We start from the raw sequence: 23,353 nt of genomic DNA on the forward strand, positions 1-23,353 counted from the left end.
GAAGTTAAGTGGACCATAACCTGTGGAGGGGGGCTAATCCACAACTTAAAGTTCTAAATGAGATTGCTGATTCCATTGGCCTTTAAACTATAGCCAGGAAAAGGCGCGAGAGCCTCCCAGAGCCTGGTAAGTGAGGCGGAGAGCTTAAAAGCGCTCTGCATTTCATAGGGAGCAAGGCCTGCCTGGTGAAACCAGCTCCAGAAGAGTAGGGGTGCTCTTGCAGGGGCGGTTTTAGGGTTGTTTTGGCTGTACATAATTTTGGATGTAAATCCTTAAGCCTCAGGTAAATTACGAATCGTCTGTATAGGTTTGAAGAACAGAAAACCAAAAATACTGGCAATATGGCTAGAAGGCTAAGTTCCGCAGTAAGGCTGTACACCCGCATTTGCCTGTTAGGAGTCAATTCTTGCGGATTTTCATAAAGCTGGGGGAAATTTATCTTCTTGGAGGCTTTTCAGGGGAAAGCCAGAAAGGATTAAGAAAAGAGCAGCCATTTAATCTGGAAGAGACCTTGAGTTTGCTCTTACGACTTCATGATGGCCAAAACAATGATTTCCAATAGCTACTAGAACTTGTTTCCTTCTGCCTCAAGCCTTGGGAAATGAAACAAATACAACCCACAGTGAATTTTAGGAAGTTGTTTCTTTTCATTCTTTTCCTTTTTTTTACTAAAGACTCTTGTTATAAATTACACAAATAACTTTATAAACAAATCATTCCCCCCACGTTTTGTTTAAGTAGTAATAACTTTATCAATACAAATAAAGAAATTTCAAGTATGAAAAGTGCATTATTGCAATAATACCTCTTTGCAAGTCCAAAGTCTTGGTTTAGGGTAAAACTATAAAGTGTAAAAAAAGGAGCAAAACAATCAGTGCCATCTAGTCAGTCAAGGAATCCAATACCCTTAACCGTGTTGCCTGGTGTGCTACTGGAGGGGCAGGTTTGCATAAGGAAGTTGGACTCGTCTCCCATTTTATATATATAAAAAATAGATCTGGTTGTTCATCTTGCTGACGTTAGCAGCTGCCATAAATAGAAATTTCCAGCCGGCAAGTCCAGAGTGCTGCCCTTGGTGTCAACCGTTCTGAGCTGCGGCTTGCATATTGCTGATTTCCTCATCCTCTTCATGGGTTCGTTTCAGACTTCCTGCAAAACAGGTGGGGCAGGTGGAGAAGGTGGCTAAGAGGACAGAAACAAGCCTTCCAAAATGGTTTGAGTGGAACCAGACCTGTTCTACAAAACATTTTCATTTTGCTGCACAATGCCAATTAGAAGCCAATTTTTCTATCCTTGTTTTGCCCATTTTAAGCATCCAAAAAGAGTTAACAGCCAGTCTCCCTATGCTTTTCTTCCTACTTCTGAAATAATTCAAGATAACAAGAAGTTCAAATACAGTGGTACCTCGGGTTACATACGCTTCAGGTTACAGACTCCACTAACCCAGAAATAGTGCTTCAGGTTAAGAACTTTGCTTCAGGATGAGAACAGAAATTGTGCTCCAGCGGCGCGGCAGCAGCAGGAGGCCCCATTCGCTAAAGTGGTGATTCAGGTTAAGAACAGTTTCAGGTTAAGAACGGACCTCCGGAACGAATTAAGTACTTAACCTGAGGTACCACTGTAGATTTAATCAAATATTAACCAGGTTGGTTTATATCAGTAATCCATCAGCTTTGAGTAGCCTCTCGTGGTAGTTTTCCTACTCTGGATGTAGGTGTGGGGAACCTTTTCGATTCCACAGGCCAGAACCTCATCATAAATGGACTAGGGGGGCACATTTGACAGGTGGGCGCAGCTGCATGCTTGTCAATCACAGGACATCAAGAAGTTGGTAATTTTACCTTGAAAGTTGCTGCTAAAACAATGTCCCCCCCCCCCTCATTTTAGCAGGGCGTTTTGATGCACACACCTTCCTAATTAGGGAGGGGTTTGTACTGGGGGCAAGTGAAGGGGAGAAATGCATGTACATGAAGAAGGCTAGACGATGTCCATACCGCCAGTACTACTATTTTATTCTGGGTAGAGGTAGCAGTTAGCAAGGGATTGCATGCAAATCTGACTCAGGAAGGAGTCTGCCTGGAATTCCCTGCTGAAATGAAGGTTTCCCCCTTTGTTTTAGAGGGGATTACAATGCAAATCTTTGAGAAGGCAGGCTTGACAGTGACTGCTCTGGAAATGTGCCCCTTGGGCTGAAGATGTTTCCCCGCCCCTGCTACACAGAAATATATGCTCACCCGTACTGACAGACAGTGATTGCTCCAGCTGCCGAGGAGACATCATCTGGATAGTTAACTTTGCTAGATAGATGGCTTCATATTCCTAAAAAATAAAATAAAAAATGAAGCAGCAGCAGAATGACTGGATTGGTACAAATGGGCAAGAATTCACCTGACATTGGGATCCCGGGATAAAAAGAACGGGAGGGCAGCTAAAGGAACATATTTGTTTACAGCCATGAAGGCTGGAATATTGCAAGAAACTGAGGTGAGGGAGGAGAAAGAGTAGTTCTGGATAAAAGTAATTGCTTCTGTTTGGCTGACGTGAGCAATTCCAGAAAGCCACACCCACTGTTCAGGGCAGGCACCAGTGAGCTACTCAAGAGTCAACATGGACCAGGACTACACCTGGTCTACCCGTTCTGGTCTACCAGAGCAGAGCAGAAATGGGGCATCTGAGAGAATTTTGGACACTGTGGCTCAAAGAGATTTTATGCCACCAGTCTCAAGCTCAGCCATGTAAGGCACAGACACCCCTGCTGCTGAGACCTAGTGCTCTACACCGGCCACGTGGTTATCAACATAAAGCTGATAAGTTGTTTATTAAATATCATTAATTTTAGGTATCTTATGCTTCTGTTTTACATATTTTACATTTGTTAGAATTACTCACATCCGCAGTACAGGATCAAAGCAAAGAAAATGATAGAAAAGGCCAAGTACTGGTAATGTACCAATTAAGACTCCAAACAGCCAGGCAAGATATAATTAAGTTTTTCATTTAAGCCAATGCATATCAGATACTTGGGGAGGCCGGGCCAGACCATCAGTACGAATATCATATTTCTACATCATCAACAGGTAGGAAAACAACTTACCTGAAGTTGATGAACAAATCCAGCATTGGGATTAATACAAAACCTTCTTTCTTGCACGTATGTAAATGCATCCCTACAAGAAAGAGATTCTCCATTTTTAATACCAGTTTGCATTTGGTTTCTGACTCATTCTTTTGGTATTTACTTTCAGTTCAGCTCTGCCTGTATTCTGCCTTCAAAAAGTTTAGAATGACATACAAGGGCTCCCATTCAGGAATTAGTCATGCCCAGACCTGCTTAACTCCATAAAGGCTTACAGCTAACAACAACTGGGTCCAGTTAGTTACTTAAACAGATTTTCCTTATAGAAGATGTTGAGAACTGACCCTGCTGTTACATGTGAAATTTATGTTATAAGCATTAAACACTGAACAGAGGGCCAACTCAATGGGAACATCTGTTGTGCGAGGCCTGATGAAGTGAAGAGGCCAAGTGAAACTCAAACCTCACCCCACTCAACCCTCATCATCTTCATCCTCACAACAGTCCCAAGTTGAGTGCCACTCCTATTTCACAGATGGGGAATTGAAGCTGAGAATACAATGATCCCCAGGCAGAAGTAGGACTTAAATCCAGGGACCCTGGCTAAATGTTCCATTTATTGGACCAAGACAGAGTTATTGTGCATAAGCTCACTTGCTTGGGACCCATCACACAATCCTCATCTATCTCAGGCTTAAAGTACTCTATTAAAACATAAAACAGATGACCCACATAGCCAATCTTTATCCCCAAGAGTCCATTACCCCTAAGAAATTCTCACTGCATCTCCATCCTTTGTGATAAGGCCATCACTGGGGCTCCCTCTTCCCTGGGATCAGAATTCTCTACAGATGTTTCAACCCCAGAATTCCCTTGCCCCACAGCATATCCAAGACCTGTTTTGTCTCTGGCTGTCATTCCCAAGTCAGATGTACTGCAAGCACTGCACTCCATGTCAGCTGAGGTGGCGATGGAGGAGTAACAAGGCATGCACATACTGGAGGCAATCAGTACTGGAGGAAAGTTCTGTGCAGAGGGAACATGCACACCTTTCGCTAAAAGATCTTGGTCTCTTTGCTGGGAGAGGTCACAGCACCAGTAGCAAATGTTACAACCACCACCATCACAAAGGCTGAGAAAGGGGAGAGAGAAGGGGCAACTTGGCCTGGCACTGAAAGAACACAGCAGGCACATAGGCCTGTACAGTGGTACCTCGGGTTACAGACACTTCAGGTTACAGACTCTGCTAACCCAGAAATAGTACCTCGGGTTCAGAACTTTGCTTCAGGATGAGAACAGAAATTGTGCAGCGGCGGCAGCAGCAGCAGCAGGAAGCCCCATTAGCTAAAGTGGTGCTTCATGTTAAGAACAGTTTCAGGTTAAGAACGGACCTCCGGAATGAATTAAGTACGTAACCAGAGGTACCACTATATTGCCAACTTCAGTCTGCAATATTTTAGGGCAGTTTTTCTTTTGAAAAAGTTGCACAATATTGAAACACTTAGGTGATCAAGTTGTACAACTGTTTTTAATCCCTTCTTGTTGTAAAGCGGGGTCTCACTCAGCTAGTCACTAGACATGGAGAGCTGCATTAACAACAAACTACAACTAGATGGCCCTTGTGGTCCCTTCCAATTCTACAGTAAAATCACTCAAGATTCCCATTTTGGCCATGTCGTGACTCAGCGGCTGAAGACCAATATTTTCTCCAAGGGATGGAAAGCAGTTTAAAATCACTTCTGTACCTGTACTTCACTCCAAATGTTTCCATAATATATGCAATAACTAAGGCAGCACTGAAAAACAGAAAACAAACCAACAAAAACAAGTTAAAATATGTCAGCCATGCCTTGGGATATTTTTGAAAAATAAGTGAGCCTTGTTACCTTCTAGAAATCCCCGCGTTCCCATGGACAAGAACTTTTCCTGAGAATGAAAAGAATTGCTTTACACAAAGCAGCCGGAGCTTTTACAGGCATTTTGTATTGTTTGTACTATTTAGTTTATATCCCACCATTCAGTCCTCAACAAGATCCAAACATGTAACGTCCAGTGGGCTCTTCTTATATTAAAATTAATTTAAATCATTAGCATAGCCAAACACAGTCAGTAGCAAAATCAGCATAAACACCTTAAAACACATATAAGCAGGAAGCAGAGTTTGAGCCTCAGGAACTTTATTTCCTTCTGCATTACCTGCTATGTGGTATGTATCCCAATGAGTGTCCAAGGAATCTGGCCAGTAAGGCTTAACTAGATGGCATCAACTATCACTACACATCTTAAAGCATTCACAAGAGGGACTGTATCCCAGTCCATTACCAAGTACATCCACCCCATCTGTATTGAGATAAAGGGACCCCTGACCATTAGGTCCACTTGTGGCTGACTCTGGGGTTGCGGCGCTCATCTCGCTTTATTGGCCGAGGGAGCCGGCGTACAGCTTCCAGGTCATGTGGTCAGCATGACTAAGCCGCTTCTGGCGAACCAGAGCAGCGGACGGAAACGCTGTTTATCTTCCCGCTGGAGCGGTACCTATTTATCTACTTTGACATGCTTTCAAACTGCTAGGTTGGCAGGAGCAAAGACCGAACAATGGGAGCTCACCCCGTCGCGGGGATTCGAACCGCCGACCTTCTGATCAGAAAGTCCTAGGCTCTGTGGTTTAACCCACAGCGCAACCCACGTCCTTTCATCTGCATTTACATGTAGCTAAACAAGCAACACATTTGTATCAAGCATCTGGTAAATTAGGTAGGCAAGCAAAGTAAGCATACGTACCTCCAGTTTGTAAACTCCCATCAATAAATGCCTTAGTCTAAAGAAAAACATAACAGACACAGATTCCGTTCCAATTACTGCCATCTCGAAGAGTTCTTAACACAAATGCAGCCTATTTGTGTGTTCTGGACTATCATGCACTTGAGGAAATTGTAAATAACTTGGGCCCCAAAAGATTTATAATATGAAGACTTAAAACATTTAGCAACCATTGATCATATTCATCTTTATATTGTATTATCACTAACAGAAGGCCAATACAAAAACTACACATTATCAAAAATGCTTAAATGCACCTGCTTTTAAAAAGCACCCTAAAAACACCTGCTGCTTTCAAGTTGTTTTATACTGATAGCAGCAGATGCAATGATTTAAAACTACTTCCTCAGAATCCAGTGTACAGCAACTCAAAGGCCCTGAAAGGTGCAACTAGATTCCCACACGTGGTGTTTGTAGCCCTAGTTATATTTATATTTTGCTATGGACATCAACATTCTCACAGGAACACTTCCAAGCGGAAAGATGTGTTTTGTAACTCATGGGTGTACGCAATCAAGGTATATCCTGCCAGGCCAGAAATATAGTGTGAAGATTTAAACTGCTCATAAAATGTTGACAGCACTTGGGTTACAGGCTACCAGTGATGTTTATGCACCCCAAAACCTAAACAATGACTTTAGCTACTGCATTTCTTTTAAATTCTGTTTACTGTTTATCATTTTTATTGTGGATAGTATTACAGGCAACTCCCCGTTTGTGCAGGGATTGCGTTCCAGTCATGGCACACCCAGCCCCCAACCCCGTTCTGCCCGCTTCCAGGGCCAAAAACGGCACTCAGGTTGGCAGTCACGCACAAACGAACATGTGCAAAATTATCACCGCCCATATTTCTGCTGTTAGCCTCCCTGGGCACTTTTAGTGGATAAGCAGAATAAAAACAGGTAAAATGAACAACTTTTTCAGCGCTCAGTTTTATGGCAAGAATTAACACCCAAGATTCATTAAAAAGTTTTTTAAGTGACATGGCAATTTAACAGGGCAACCAAACAGAGGGCCTTCTCAGTAGTGGCGCCCACCCTGTGGAACACCCTCCCTTCAGATGTGAAGGAAATAAGTAGCTATCCTAACTTTAAAAGACATCTGAAGGCGGCCGTGTTCAGGGAAGATTTTAATATTTAACACTGTATTGTTTTTAATACTTGATTGGGAGCCGCCCAGAGTGGCTGGGGAGACTCAGCCAGATGGGTGGGGTATAAATAATAAGTTGTTGTTGTTAAGATGTTGTTTGGGGGGGGGGGACACAGCAGAACGTAGAGCTCATTATTTTTATTAAGGTTTTTAGTGCTCCTTGTCTTGAAGCAGCAGCAAGGGGGCCTAGAAATATGGCTCTCCCCAGCTGCTTCTTGAAACTCCCTAGCCAGCTCTGCCTGGCACAAGTATTTAGACATCCACATAGCTATTTCAAGAGGCCCCCTCCATTACCAACAGTTCACAAGAAGTCAATGGAGTGCACTTTCAGCAGATGCCCGCCATGGACAATGGCCATCCAAGGGGCAGGAGAGAACAAAGTGCACAAAGTAAAAAGACAGATGCTGAGAAAGCAACTCAGATATCTTGCACAGAGTGAATAGCAAGCAGACACAGCCATTTTTGAGCTAAGAATTGCATTCTGTGACCCGTCCCCCTTAATATCTGATATGACAGTTACCATGGGTACAATTCACTGGGAAGTTTCTCTGGCATGCTAAAATGAAAGGGAATCCTGCAAAAGCACTTTTATGCAGGAGAACTTCCCAGAGGACTGTACCCATGGCAACCAGCAATACTACCAGTCAGGGGCTTATCCACAAGACCATTAAATTAGGTGGACATCGCAGGAAGAATTATTTATCAATTTAGCTGAACTGCTTCAGAGAAGGATTGTTTCTTCCTTTTTCACACGCACATTGGGCTGCATTTGCTCACATGATTTCTGAAAGATATTAGGATGAAAGAGTTTAACTCACAAGTCATGCGAAACACTTACCGTCGGGAAAAATCTGATTATATTTTCAATGGGATGATCTGCAATATCCAAGACTAAATACCTACAATTAAAGTAAGTGTGTTAAGTACACAACCAGAATCGCTCATCTTCTAGAACATTAACACCCAGCCTGAAAAATGTTTCTTTTATCATTTGAAGCGGATATAAATATAATATATATTATATAATATAAATATAAAAGTTAAAAGGTCCAACATATTGTTCTGCAACGGAATGTACGATAGCCAAATGACCCCTTCTCTGCTGTTGCAAAATTCCCTCATGAAAGCTACGAGGCAAGACTTCAGGAGAAAAACTACTAGCAGAGTAAGGTTCTCTCCTCCTTTCTCTTCACTGCTGCAAAACAGCTCTAAAGACTGATCTGCATTTCAGAGCCAGCAGGGCTGGGAAAGACTATCTGAAAGCATGGGAGAGCCACTGCCAGGTCAATCAGAAAATACAGAGCTAGATTATCATTAAGACAGCTTTCTGTGGGTTGTATCCAACTATCTTTCTTGCTCCTGTCAGTGGAAAAGGGGGGCAAGAATTTCTCATTGATTTCTCGCCCCCTCTGTGGCACCCTGCTCCTAAACCTGCTCCAGAAGGCTGGGGGACTCCCCAGAAGAGTTCCGGTGGCGCATGGAGGGCTGTGGAGGGGAAAGGGAATAGCTGAAAATTGCTTCCTTCTTCATTTCACCAAGGGAAGTCATACCGCCAGCTGAGCAACCCTTGTTGGGCTATCGCCACATGCAGCTGTGGTGTAACATGTAGTTTGGTCCTTAGGCTTCCTGTCTTTGAACGCCAGTTTTGGTCAAGTTCAACAGGAATCACTTTCAGCCATGTTTGAAAAGAATACAGAGCAACTGTGGGAAGGACTATGTCAGGGATTAGGAACCTCAGGTGTGGGAGCCGAATGTGCACCTCAACCTCTCTATCTGGCCCTTGGAATGCCCCAGCCACACCCCTCACTGGCCCTGTTTCCTGCCCAAAGCATTTTGCCTTGTCCTTACAACAATCTCATTCCTCACAGGAAGTCATAAAGAAGTTCTTGCACCTGTCTTTCTGACATTCACACTATGCAATATACCTGGCCAACTATTGTGATCCACTGAAACTTTTAAGCATTACCTGCAATCTTGCTTTGCAGTGTAAAGACTGAAAACTACACTAGCACAACAAGCACACATTGAACATGACATATTTTCACAACATTGATTTATAGGTTACTTACCTAAATAACTGCTGGAAGTTTGGTTTAATAAAGTTTGCTTCAATATTTTGTCGTATGCATATTACATGGGTAATTCCATGTTTCTGAAGTATAGGTAGCTGCAAAATGAATGTTTGAAAAAGTGAAAGCTCCTTTAAACTAGCATACAAACAAGAGTAATAATATTGCATTATGACTAGCTGATAGCTTTATTAAGACATTTTATTAAGACAATATATTTAGATATTTAAAATGTTCAGTAAGACCATGATAGCTTAACACCAAACACACACACAACAAATTCATTTTTGTGGCCAGTGTAAAACAAGCCGGAAGCCTGCAAAGTTACTGTGTGGCTTTGTTTTAAAAAGGTGACTTTGTTTAAAACTGACAAAAACTCAGAAGGAATTTCTTTTCCACATTCATTTGAACCTTTCAAAATAGGCTGGACAAGCTTCTGGTCGTTTTGGGTTGGCACAAAGGTGCAGATCATCAATAAACAGTGTAATTATATTCAAAGACAACATTGTGTCAGAAAGTGTGCATTTTGCAATTTGTTTATTTAAAACACCTTTCTCTGACTTTCCTCAAGCAGAGTCCAAATAGCAAACAGTAGAAAATTAAAATGTTACGGAAAAAAATTCACAAATGACAATCAAGGAGAAGGAATTTATATTGGTTTATATGTATCAATAATTGTGTATTAATGTAACATTTTATATGTAACTGTATTTCTGTAAAAAATTTTGTTGTTCAAGTTATTGTGGTTGTTATTGAATGTATATACCACCCTATACCTGCAGGTCTAAGGGCAGTTTACAAAATAAAATCAGAATATAAAACCACAAAATACAGAATCAAAATGAAAACAACAACCCAATACCCCCCCCCCCAAACCACCACCACCACACATTAGTGGCATAGTGGTCTACTGCAGCTTTAGGGTTTTTCTTATACTGCTTAAGTTTTTTATATTATAAGTGGCACAAAAATGGACAGGAAGAGGGTGATCAGGAAGAGTGGGGGATATTGAAACCAGTTCCTTCTCATGGCCAGATCACTTCCTGCTGAGATTAAGCTTTCAGCACTTTTTCTCCTCTGCAGAGGCGGGGGACCTATTAAGATAGTCTGCCCTAGGAGGCTGATGGATCCAAAGCTGATGTGATTGGCGCTCCTGTCAAAGCCTTGGCTGGCCTCTGGAACACCCAAAGGGCTTGGGCCATTGACACGATCACCCTGAGTGCCTTTTCCCTCTTCATTATGCCCATTTGGCTCCCCAGAGTACTCCAGAGCTTAGGCTAAGGAAACAAATTGGGGCACTGCTCAAACACAAGTGGAGGAAAATTCCAGTAAAATGCAATTGAACAATGGGCCTACCCAGCAGCAGTGACGGCAGCTAAGAAAGTATGCTTTGCTGTCTCCATTGCATCCTAACTGAGCCACCCAGCAGAGCATTTCTGGGTGGTGCAGGGCCTTTTAGTCTGGCCCAAAGGAGGTGACAGAACTGACGTCAGCTTACTGTGACTTGTTTGCAAAGCATTTTGAGGATCATGACATCATTTGCATCCACACCGGGACCGCGACTCCACGTATAGCAGATGAACCTTGAGAGGTATCAGAGCACCGTCTAGTTCTGTTATGTTAGATGAGTTTTAGTTCGTAAGGACAGATGATGTGGACAAGGTGCTTAGATTGGTCAGGGCAACCATTTGTGCTCTAGACAGGGCAGAAACCTCCTTGCACGTTAGTTCTGCTGGCTCTTTGGGACCTCTTTGGGGTGGGTCTCCTCTTTGAACCACTAGGACTCTCCAGTGTGCTCCCCATGATATACAATTTTGGGTATGCGTGCAGGGGCCTGGAACCACCGCCTACCGTATTTTTCGCCCCATAGGACGCACTTTTTCCCCTCCAAAAATGAAGGGGAAATGTGTGTGCGTCCTATGGGGCGAATGCAGGCTTTCGCTGAAGCCTGGAGAGCGAGAGGCATCGGTGCGCACCAACCCCTCTCGCTCTCCAGGCTTCAGGAAGCTATCCGCAAGCCTTGCAAGCTCGGCGGGAGTTCCCGCGGGCTCACAAGGCTTGTGGGCAGCAGCCTGCAGCCCCAGCGAATGTCCACAAGCCTGTCCCGCCGAGCACACGAGGCTTGGGGCGGCAGTCTGCTGCCCGAAGCACGCAGAGCCCTCCAGAGGGTGCCCCGTGCTTCGGGCGAGTGTCCGCAAGCCTTGCACAAGGCTTGGGGCAGCAGCCGCGGCTGGGGGGGGAATATATTTTTTAAATTCATTTCCCCCCTCAAAAAATGAGGTGCGTCCTATGGGCCGGTGCGCCCTATAGGATGAAAAATATGGTAATTTGGGAGTCCCCTGTACTACTAGTACAAGGTCTGTTCAAGATTAGTTCCTGTACCATTTTTTCCTAGAAAAAAGCAGTGGCCAGCATTAAAATATTCTAGAAAGACACACCTACCTTGCTTTTCATAGCTGAAGAATATGGGCCCAGGAACAACCCAGGTAAAATTTCCTTTAAAAAAAGGGGAGAGAAAGAGAGGAATGAAAATTCAATCTACCTCAGTAATCTGGTAGAAGCTACACAAGACCAACACTAGCAGTAGAGTTTAATTACACTAGCATTAACTGGATGCATATATGGGATCTGGAAAGAGCTCTGTGGTTTTACCTGAGAAATGGGTACTTTTTTCCAATATTGCTGGCACTGGGGCTACGAGGGAGTCTTGCACAACAGAAACATAGGAGGTAAGAAAATCCCCAGCCACCCACTAAGCTTGCAAAGGACAATGACAGAGAGAAAACCACAAGCACACTTCTTGGTATTGACTAACAGAATTCAGGCACAGTATAATAAACGGTTTATGAGAAAGGCATTTATTCTTTGCTGATAAATGACTTGGTATATTCTGCCTGAGAAACAGAGCAGGGGGAGAGAGAAACATGAACAAGTTTGAGGTGACAGAGAGGTGGAGAGAAAAATCTAAGCAGCAGGGAGCTGCCTGCCGCCAAGGTAATAATATCCCAGAATAAGATTCCAGGAACTGTCTTGCCTCACTGAAGCTGCAACTCAAGCTTCCCTCCCCCACCAGCTCCTTCTAGACTAGAATGTTTCTCCTGCCTGTAATCCTCAAAGGCTTCTCAAAGGCTTCAAAGGTTTGAATGTAACAGGACTGAGATAAATGTATCTCACTGACAGTACAGTTGCTCTATGCTAAATGCAGAAGGATGTGCAATCTTACACATAGGTTAACGTACCATCCCACTTTTTCATTGCATCGCTTCCTCCTCATCTGATACTACCTTACCATCACTCTGAACTAGATAACCTACAACCAAGATTCTCCAATACCCACTATGTGGCTTGCTTACTCAAGCCATTTGGATTGTTTTACTTAACTATTTCTCAAGGTTCCTGCAATACAAGAGGTGTACTCTCTTTTCTGGGAGGGCTTCTGGCTGCTTAACATGAAAATCCAACAAGCAAACCATAATTCACTGCATCTCAATGCTAGAAAGAGCTTTTCCTGCCAAATTTTTGCATGCCATGCAAACCACTCCTTGTGAACAAAGCCTACATCTACAAGAAATCATGAGGGCTTCCCCTGTTAGTGTTCTCTATCCAGAAAAAAGACGTAGAATTTAGGAAGTTTCCTATGCAAACTGCAAGTTTAGGAGGGAGTTGCAATAGCTTATTAACATTTTAATTTTACTTTGCCGAGGCATCTGCCAATCCAGGCAAATTCACTTGATTTCTCCCTTCACTAAATATGACCAGTACTTAGCAATCTACAGAATTGTTGTCTTACTCTTAAATATAGGAACAAATTCAGTGAGTGTTACAGCATGAGCATCAGCTTTCCCTACTGTCCACAGACCAGGAGAGAAACAGCAACTTCCAAACAAAGAAATAGTGGCCCCTGCAGGCTCCTGGAACATGTGGAGAGGGGAAGGAGTGACAGATATGTGCAGAGAACAGCTAACTGGCCAGGAGCAAAGATAGCAGAGACAACCATTTTTGGAAGGAAGTTAGGGCTGGGAATTGCCCACAAGGCCCAAAAAGACAGCGAGGAAAGGGAAGGTCACAGATCTGGGGACCTTGAGTAGGTCTCTCTCAACTAGACATTAATGCAAGACAATGCCTAGATGAATGAGAGGAAGTGGGTGTGAGTCTAGGGCAAAAAAAGGAAGGTAACAAATCTCTTGGTAGCCCAAAACTGCACTTGGAATTACAACTATCCCTGTGTGTTAGTCCTGCCATTCCAAGTCTTCTTTTGGGTGTTTCCAGAGCAATCGTCCCCAGTGTACCTCTGCAGCACACCTGAGTGTCTTAGGGCATAAGGTTTTGCTAAACCCTAGCAGCAGCAGCACCACCAAGCATCTAATGAACCAGTAGCTAGCTTTGATTAAAAGAAACAGCCATACCTGCATCTCTCTTCTCATTGGATATGTCCAGTCCTAGAGAGAGAGAGAAAAAATGCAGTGTTCACTTAACAATAATTTTCAGTATTGCCCTTAAGAGAACCAACTGTTTTTCAAGGAAAATCTGGTAGACTCAATGTTTTTAAGTCTTTGAACTGGGTGGAAAAGATACATACATATATAACATGATCTAAGTTACATCTTATTCAACATGTTAAATTGTGTATATTTCTCATTACCATAATTACAGTTTGAATAGTGAATGATGAATTATAGCTTCAATCACATAAAAACTAGCAGAAACTTCACAGACTGTCAACAAAAAGGAGTCTTGCAAATTACAACTTTTATATAGGCAAAGCAAAAGAATACACATGTATTCAGTTAGTAAGTAGTTAAATTCCAGATCCTGAATAGACATGTTTTTCAGACATCAAACAGACTTTTACTTCATCATCAAAAAGGCCTTCTGAAATTCAACAGAACTTTTAAGTGTGCTTGGAATCAAAAGACTACCCAGAGTGGAAGTTTTGTAACGTCAAGGGTGCTAGCTACCACAAAAAGCATATCTAAGAGTTGTTAGAAATGACAAGAGCAGCAGCAAAAATTTTCATCAAGTGCTGATTTTTGTCTGTTGGAATCAACATTCTTAACTCTCCTCCCTAAGGACGTGCTCTACAGGGAGTTCTCTGCCGTGCTCTACAGGGAGCTCTCTGCCGGTTGGCAGACCAACTCTGCATTACAAAGATGTCTGCAAACATGACATGAAGACTGGCAACATTAACTCCACAGTCCGCAGCAGAGCAGAGAGACACAGCAAAACCAGACACCTTCATCTGCCCTAGCTGCAACATGTCTGTCCCGTATGGGTCTCGGCAGCCACATCAGGAGCTGCAGTCTTCCAACAGCTTGACTTCACCCCCAAATGGACACTCTTCCACTGTCTAGAGACAGACAGCTGCCAATAATTCCAGCAAGGCTCTGGGCATAACATTGACAGCTCCTTTTGGAGTGGTAGAGAAGCAGGAAACATGCAGAATGAACTGCTAGACTTATTTAACTCCTCTGCATTAGTTTTTACCTATTTGCATTTTGAAAGGTATACTTTCATGCCAAATAAAAGCTGGTTTGATCCTAGATATTTGGCAACCTGCTTTTTATAGAATATTTACAAATCTAGAAAGTGTTGAATGAACAACAGTTAAGTGCAAATGGTCAGCTGTTGGTTTCATATTAAAATATGAACATATCTTGCTAAAAACTGATTTAGAAGCACATGCATTAAATATTACTCATACTGTTGCTACAAAATCACTATTTTTGATCTGTTCCTACCAATGAGCTTTCACAGAATTCTGGCATTTGCTATGATTGTGTATTTTAAAGGGGAATTACAGTTAAATGCAGATCATGCAGATTCCAATTACCACTCTTCGTTTACGTATTTATTAAGTACTTAAACAGGCTATGGTGTCTTAAAGAATTTAATGTGGACAATCACAACAGGTTTGCAATCTAACAATTGGATAAGCTGCACTATTCAATTTGAACAAATACTAATTTTAATCTGTCACTCCAAAATGATATTTTTAGGTTTTAATAAAGTTCTGCTTATTTCATGCCTTTGAAATGGAGTTGGTTCCATTTTGAAAAAGCTAAACTTCATAAAACCTGCCCAGATATATGCCTCACACATCTGCAAGTCAGCATCTGACCATGGTTCAGATGTGATGTGGTCAAAATGAATGACTCTGTATCCCTACAATATGATAGTAATGATGCATTATAAGCCCTGTAAATTGGAAGGAATGGAGGAGTTATAATTTTACCTCCTCTATTTATGAGCTCCAGGGTATATTGTGGTGTCTGGACCTTCAAATAGCAACAGTGGCTGAGAACATTTTTCTCCAGCACCTCCAGATGAGAAGACTGCTGGGCTTTTTTCCCCAGACTAAGATGTACCAACTGCTATTCATGATTTAAAAAACTTCAAGACTTGGTTACTGCAACATGCTCAGCATGGACCTGATCTTCCTTTATTCAGGACTGTAGCTGATGCAGAACTAAAAAGGATGGATAGCCAATAAAATCAGTAATCCTGCATCTACTTTAAAGCTTTTCACAATTTAATGCACTGGTTTTAAAACAGGATTTAAAAGGTTGGGCTATAGTTTAATCAGTCTTAGAAACTCAATATTAGCTAGGCACCAAATAGCTCCTTAAACCAGGGTTATAGTCACCAAAACGGAATGTCAAGTTGCCATTTTTGGGCTCGAAAATTCTATTTTTCAATACGATTTTTTGGTTCCTGAAATTTGTTCTGATTATGATTCTATGTAGGTAAAATATCAAGGATAGAATTCTACAGGGTGCGGCATTAGTGTGTGAAAACAGTCAAGATCCCACGATCCCCAGGCATGCATCTCCGGATAGTGGAGATGTCAGGCACCATCCAGGCACCATCACTTGGTCACAAGTGGCCAATAGTCAGGCGCAAAATGTGCCTGGTGAATTTGGAACACTGATTTTAATTTCTTTTTCTTTTGTCCCCTCACAAGATATGTTGGCTGAGGAGAAACTCCTGCATGGAACTGCCCCTCCATGAAGCAGGCTGGCCAGCAAGGGCATGAAGGACAGCATTTTCTGTGTGCCCCCCACCGTACTTTTTAAAAGTACCAGTACTTTAATACATCACACAGCTGACTGAGTTGGGGCAATGGGGAAAACCTTACATTCCTTACAATGCACAATTATTGCTAAACAGGGATGGTAAAACAAACAGCAGTTAAGATCATTCTGGATTCTGAAAGGAAATGGGAGAGTCTAAAAATAGAAATGAAGTACAGCATGATTGTTTGCGCATAGGGGTGTGTGAAACAGTAGGAAGCACCAAGTGGGCCCGTACATGAGATAAAGTTTAAGACCACCACTTAGGATTTATTATATCTTAATTTTATTGTCTGCTGTTTTATTGCAGGTGGGCATTTTACTGCCCTGCAACTTGCTTTTGGTGTAATATATAAGGTGATGAAAAAAGAGAATTAATAAATCTATGAGCTGACAAGCACAAGTAGTAATGAGCAAAGGTACACACCACTGGGTAAGGTTTCTCAATAAACCTTTGTCAGGTAGAAGCAGCTAAACAGGAGAGAATGAGACGGATGCTGGCAGTGACAAAACCCTGGAATTCTCTAGGGTGAAGGACTGAATAACATGGACCTTCAAAAACCTACTGGATGGGACTATGGGCACATCTAGTCAAGGATTCTACTCTCAGAGGACGACTAGATGCCTCTGGGAGGCCTGCCTGCAGGATATGAATGCAACATGAGCACAGCAACTGCCTCTAGTAAGGCACAGCCATCATAGAATAATAGAATTGTTGAGTTGTAAGGGATCCCAAGGGTAGTTCAACCCCCTGCAATACAGGAATGACAACCAAACATTCCTCGAGAGATGGTCATCCAACCCCTATTTTAAAACTTCAAATGATATAGAGCTCACCACTTTCTGAGGGAGCCCTTTCCACTGCTGAACTTGCCATCAGAAAGTGCTTCTTAATGTATAGTTGGCATTTCCTTCCTTGTAATTTGAATCCATTGGTTCGAGTCCCCCACCTCCACCCCCAGGCAGCAGAAAACAAGCCTGCTCCATCTTCTGTGACAGCCCTTCAGATATTTGAAGATGGCTCTCATATCTCCTCTCAAGTCTCCTCTTTTCCAGACTAAACATCCCCATCTCCTTCAAGCATTCCTCGTAAGGCTTGGTTTCCAGACCCTTGCTCATCTTGGTTGCCCTCCTCTGCACACATTCCAGCTTGTCAATATCCTCATTAAACTATGGTGCCCAGAACTGGACACAGCACTCCAGGTGGGTTCTGACCAAGGCAGAATAGGGTGGTGCTATTTCTTTCCTTGATCTGGACACTACTTCTGTCAGTGCAGGCTAGAATTGCATGTGTTTTTTGCTGTTGCATTGTACTGATTCATGAAAAGTAGCCATTGATAATCATACCCTCCATGAATTTGTCTAAATCAGTTTTAAAGCAAACCATCATTGGTGGCCATCACTGCATCTTATTATAGTGACTTCTGCAACTGAATATGCACTGCGTGAAGTACTTCTTTTTACCTGTCCTGAATACTGAACATTTAGTTTTGCAGAATGATCCTTGTTTTTGGCACCGAGTATAAAAACTTTTCTCTATCCAATTTTACTATACCATCATAATTTTTTAACCTTCTTTTGTGCCTTTTCTCTAAATTAAAAAGCCTTAAATGTCACAACTTTTCCACATAGGAGAGTTGCTGCAGCCACCTGATCATTTATTTGGGTTGCCCTTTTCCAGTTTTTCCAGTGCCACAATAGCCTTTCTGAGGTGAGGCAAACAGAACTGTACACAAACCACAGATTTGCGTAAGGGCTTTTTGTTATGGGCAGCCTTATTTCCCAAGGATCCCTAACATGGACACCTCCTTTTACACATACCGGGTTTACCTTTTCATCTCACCATCCTCCATGACCCCAATACCTCTTTCCTGGTCACTTCAAGCCCCGACCCACAACCAGGGTGGAAGAAAGAGAACATCACTCTTTAAGCGGTGGTGTTGTATTCTCCCGTTTTTTGTAGTAAACGGATGCTGAGTCAAATGTGCCCATGTAGTGTGAATAGTCACGCACACACCCATTCAGGGCAGAATGGAAAAAGGAGATGAGTTGTGGGACTTCCCAAAAGAAGCTGCAGGCTACAAAATGTTAACCACTCCCCCCTCCAAACACACACACACACACACACATATCAGCAGCACTGCCACAATGGTGTGGCAGAAAAATTACGCCAGATCTAGTAGGGTAAAGAGAGAACATATAAAACAGATAGGGACATACACACACATTCACACGGGATGAACTACTACGGGACACGCCCCAACCGAGAAAGGTGTCTCCCCAATTCACACACCCCCAAAAACGGGAGGAGGGTGGGGGGCGAACCCTTGAAGACCCACAAGGGTCCAAACACCCAAGGGTGGGAGGAGGCCATGATCAAGGTCGGTTCCTGAAGCCCCCCCACCCGTCCTTGCAAGCGACCCCCCCTTCCCACGACGCGTGTGTGTGTCTCGTGTGTAAGTAGTAGAGGACAGACAGCGAAGCCCGCCTAGTGACCGTTTCCAGCCATTGAGATGCTGAGGCGTCGGAAGGGGGAGAAAAAGGCGGGCAGGGGGAGAGGAGGGGGGAGAAGACCCTCGCCGCCCCCCCCCAGCTCACCTCAGAGTCCTCTTTGGGCTGCGGCAGCGCGGGGAAGACCGGCTTGGCGAGCTCCATGGCCGGGGGGGGGGTCTCTGGTCTCCCCCTCGTGCCTCTCCCTCCCTCCCTCCCTCAGGCGCTCTCCTTCCCCTCAGGCGGTCAGTGGGGCAGGAGCAGGACGTCGTCGTGGGCGGCGGGCCTCGGCGCTCGGGAGGCGGCCAGGGCGGCGGCGGCGGGGAAGCGAGAAGGCGAGGTAGGAGAGAGAAGCAGCAGCGGCGGCGGGAGCGGCGGCGGCTCGCGCCCAGCCGCCATGCCGCTGGCTGGGCTTGGTCGGCGGCCCCTCCTCCTCCTCCTCCTCGGTCGGTCTGAGGGAAGGCCGGCCGCTCCGCTGCTTCTCCCCTCCTTCTTGCCCCCGCCCCCTCGCAGGAGCCCCGCGCGCTCCGCCCGTGCGCGCGGCCGCCGCCGCCGCCGCCGCCGCCCCCTCCTCTTCCTCCTCAGGCACCAACTGTCGCGGGCTGAGGCGAGCCGGCCGGGAAAAGGGAGGGGGCGTGGCCCCAGAGACGTGCCGTAAAAAAAAGAGTGGGCGGGGCGCACAGAGACCCGAGCGGGGAGGAGGGGGTGGGCGTGGCCCTAGGAAGCGGTGTACATAAAAGGAATGGGCGTGGCAAAGAGAGAGAGAGAGAGAGAGAGAGAGAGCGCACACTCGGAGCGGGACGTAGAAGGAATGGGCGTGGCAGAGAGAAATCACCGCGGGGAGGGAGAGGGGGCGTGGCCCTAGGGACGGGACGGAGATGGGATGGGCGTGGCAGGAATCCCGAGGGAGGAGGAGGAGGAGGCGTGGCCGGGCAACAGGCAGAGCGCCCCGCTAGTCCTCCGGTTGTGCGCATGCGCGAAAGTGTGCCCGGCGCGTCTTGGTGGGAGGAAGAGAGCTTCGAAAGCGTCTGTGTTGCCTCAGGCAGTATGGCGTGGCGCTGGGAGCCGCGGGTTCGAATCCCCGCTTCGGCCGTGAAACTGCCTCTGGCTAACCTTGGGCGCCATAGTCACTGCAGCCCCTTCTCCTCACCTGCATCGCGGGGGGGGGGCGTTGTGGGGATAAAACGGGGAGCAGCAGCGGGAGTTTAATATAAATGTAATAAATGCACCAGCTGCTTCCTCCTTGAATTTGCCTCATGCTTAAAAACCCCCCATTTTGATCAACATCAGTATGAATGGATCAAATTTTTGCTTCCGGGTGACATAAGAAAGCTGCAGAGATAGCGCAGGATAGTGTGCACCCCAGGGACGCGGGTGGCGCTGTGGGTAAAACCTCAATGCCTAGGACTTGCTGATCGTATGGTCAGCGGTTCGAATCCCCGCAACGGGGTGAGTTCCCGTCTTTCGGTCCCGGCTCCTGCCCACCTAGCAGTTCGAAAGCACCCCCGGGTGCAAGTAGATAAATAAAGGTAAAGGTAAAGGTACCCCTGCCCGTACGGGCCAGTCTTGACAGACTCTGGGGCCAGGGGCCAGCGCTGTCCGGAGACACTTCCGGGTCACATGGCCAGTGTGACATCGCTGCTCTGGCGAGCCAGAGCTGCACACGGAAACGCCGTTTACCTTCCCGCTGGTAAGCGGTCCCTATTTATCTACTTGCACCCGGAACTGCTAGGTTGGCAGGTGCTGGGACCGAGCAGCGGGAGCGCACCCCGCAGCAGGGATTCGAACCGCCGACCTTTCGATCAGCTAGTCCTAGGCGCTGAGGCTTTAACCCACAGCGCCACCTGTGTCCCTCCAAGTAGATAAATAGGTACCGCTTTATAGCGGGAAGGTAAATGGCGTTTCTGTGTGCTGCGCTGGTGCTGGCTCGCCAGAGCAGCTTCGTCACGCTGGCCACGTGACCTGGAAGTGTCTCCGGACAGCGCTGGCCCCCGGCCTCTTAAGTGAGATGGGCGCACAACCCTAGAGTTGGACACGACTGGCCCGTATGGGCAGGGCACCCCGGAAATGTGCGCACCCTGGAAATGATCTCTTTCAGCTTCTGCCTTCTGGAAGAAGGTACAGGGTTATAAAGACTAGGACTAGCAGCCTGAGAAACTGTTTCTATCCAAATGCAATTTTGGTTTTAAATGCAGTGTAAGGTGGTCCCTATGGGAGTATATTGAATACTGAACCAGGCAGAGGGCCTTCTCAGTGGTGGCCCCTGCCCTGTGGAACACCCTCCCATCAGATGTCAAGGAAATAAAAAACTATCTGACCTTTAGAAGACATCTGAAGGCAGCCCTGTTTAGGGAAGCTTTTAATATTTGATGAATTATTGTATTTTAATATTTGGTTGGAAGCCGCCCAGAGTGGTTGAGGAAGCCCAGCCAGATGGGTGGGGTATAAATTAATAATAATAATAATAATAATAATAATAATAATAATAATAATAATAATAATGCAGATTTATAAACTGCCTCACAGCCCAAAAAGAGGTGGGGCACTTTCCCCAGGAGGCTTGCCTGACACCTTTGTGTATCTCTAGGCAGCATAGGAAAATGTTTCTCTTCCTCCAGGCGTGGGCTGATTAACACACTATATCCTTTTAAATGTGTTTGTGGGAGGGAGGCTATTGGTTTGTTTCGGTCTGTGTTTTGTTAAGTATTTTGTGTTCTCGTTTTTGTATTTTTATGCTGTGAACCGCCCTGTGATCTTCAAATTTAATAGATAATAATGTTCAGCAAAATAAAATGCAAACGCTTATGGGATGCTTAAACTTAAAGCAATCCCGTCTACACTTGTACGGTAATGTTCCATAACAAAACAATTGGTCACAAGGAAAGTCATCTTGAAGAAAATGTCTCCAGTAACTGCCTATATGTCAGCATGCCAGGTGCTTGTCTAATTTCAGATGGCAACGGATTTTGGACGGATGCAATTGCAACACGGCTGCACTTTTGGCCATCGCAAGGGCACATCACATCGCTTTGTGGCAGCGAATAGGACTCAAGAAACAAGCATTCATGGAGGGCCTGTCCAAAAAATGACCGACTTTGCCCATTGGTTGCTCTCACACCATGCTGTTTTACTTATTTATTTTTATTTTACTTGTTAACAGAGGAATCCGAGGGCTTCCTTGGGCAAAACACAAAGACACCAACCCGGACAATTTGGAGCAAAACAGCAGCCTGTAGGCTTGGCCTCTTTGGAAACTGTCACGACCAGGACTCCCACCAACAACATGTTGAAGCAAAATGCAAGCCCAGAACAAAAGAAGACCCCAATTTTTATTAGTTACTAATCCCCCAAACTACACCCCTAAGACTACATCACAACTACATCACAAAAAGGAGGGGTTGAGGGAGGAGATGTGGAGGTAACCTATCTTGTCACCTGGCTGGTTCCTCCTTTCCCCCCTCCCCATTAGTACTTTCTGGGTGACAAAGGGGAGTTTGCAGTTTCCTGCCCCCAGAGGGAAGAGCTGATCATTGTCCTTTGTTCCAGTCCGTGCTGAATCCACTCCTATATGCAAGTTCTTTGTGACCTTGATGGTCTTCTGTCTAGGACCATCAGGGTTGGCATAGCAACTGGGCAGGGCTCCTGTGTATGTGCTGGGATGGTGAAGGGATTATGGCTGGCCTGTATCAAACCTTCCTCATTGTGTAGTCCTTCCTTCATGGAGTAAAATAAAAGTGGAACGGTGCAGATCCAATGCATGGTTGATTTTCTATTAATTTATAACAGAAGCGTAGCGTATGTAGTGTGAGTGTGTGTGTCAAGTTTGTACAAACTGAATGGGGGGGTTTCCTGCGACATACTTTTGCCCTGATAATTATATATTGGGGTGTGCTATACAAATCTGGTAAGGGGACGGGAGGCATGCAGATCTGAAGCCAAAACAGCATAGCTGTGTCCCAGATTCAACCCCCAGGATTTCCAGGTAGGAACTACATGTGGGATAAGTAAGTACATTTAAATGTGGAAATTCTACATTTCACGTTGGGTTGGCCTACAGCTTAGCATGGTGGAGCACAGCGCATTATTCTCAGGAATGGTTCATGTCTGATCCTCCACACCTCCCCTTACAGCAAACTCGCCTGGTAAGGTGTGCCTAGGAAAGGGCTGATTCTGGCTTGCATAATTGGCTTCCCGTCAGAGCAGACAGTCCTGAGTGTGACAAACCAATGATCTTCTCACTAATTGTAAGGAAGTGTCATATGTTCATAAATGTAAGTGAACATGGGTTATGGCCCACAACGAATCTATTGCCACCGGCAATCCAGTCCTCAAGTGAGGCAGATTTGGCATTATGCATTGCAGCGACTTGTACTACTTGTGCAATTATGTTATTTTCATTAACACGGTGTTTGTCTGATAATGTGTGGTTTGTTGTTGTTGTTGTTGCTTAGTCGTGTCCGACTCTTCGTGACCCCATGGACCAGAGCACGCCAGGCACTCCTGTCTTCCCCTGCCTCCTGCAGTTTGGTCAAACTCATGCTGATAGCTTCGAGAACACTGTCCCACCATCTCGTCCTCTGTCGTCCCCTTCTCCTTGCGCCCTCCATCTTTCCCAACATCAGGGTCTTTTCCAGGGAGTCTTCTCTTCTCATGAGGTGGCCAAAGTTTTGAAGCCTCAG

General features: G+C 44.9%; 1 protein-coding gene across 1 annotated transcript; it reads right to left on the reverse strand.

Annotated features, from left to right (window-relative positions):
* Window positions 1-623: 623 nt before the first annotated feature.
* STYX (serine/threonine/tyrosine interacting protein) lies at window positions 624-19,102 on the reverse strand. Its single transcript, XM_081915658.1, has 11 exons — window positions 18,783-19,102; window positions 13,521-13,553; window positions 11,557-11,610; window positions 9,115-9,212; window positions 7,884-7,944; window positions 5,858-5,894; window positions 4,963-5,002; window positions 4,822-4,872; window positions 3,095-3,167; window positions 2,235-2,319; window positions 624-1,149 (listed from the first exon to the last, which is right to left on the reverse strand). Exons 1-11 carry the CDS (start codon window positions 18,837-18,839, stop codon window positions 1,079-1,081), a joined length of 660 nt encoding a protein of 219 aa, XP_081771784.1. The 5' UTR covers window positions 18,840-19,102; the 3' UTR covers window positions 624-1,078.
* Between the last annotated feature and the right edge of the window lie 4,251 nt (window positions 19,103-23,353).

The sequence above is a fragment of the Podarcis melisellensis genome (assembly GCF_964234715.1).
Source record: "Podarcis melisellensis genome assembly, chromosome: 1".
Lineage (NCBI taxonomy): Eukaryota > Metazoa > Chordata > Lepidosauria > Squamata > Lacertidae > Podarcis > Podarcis melisellensis.

Coding starts and splice junctions, on each gene's coding strand:
- STYX (XM_081915658.1), bottom strand. CDS start 18,839: ATGGAGCTCGCCAAGCCGGTCTTCCCCGCGCTGCCGCAGCCCAAAGAG. Junction 13,554..18,782: donor AGCCCAAAGAGGACTCTGAG/GTGAGCTGGGGG, acceptor CTCTCTCTCTAG/GACTGGACATATCCAATGAG. Junction 1,150..2,234: donor ATCACTGTCTGTCAGTACGG/GTGAGCATATAT, acceptor CCTGTTTTGCAG/GAAGTCTGAAACGAACCCAT.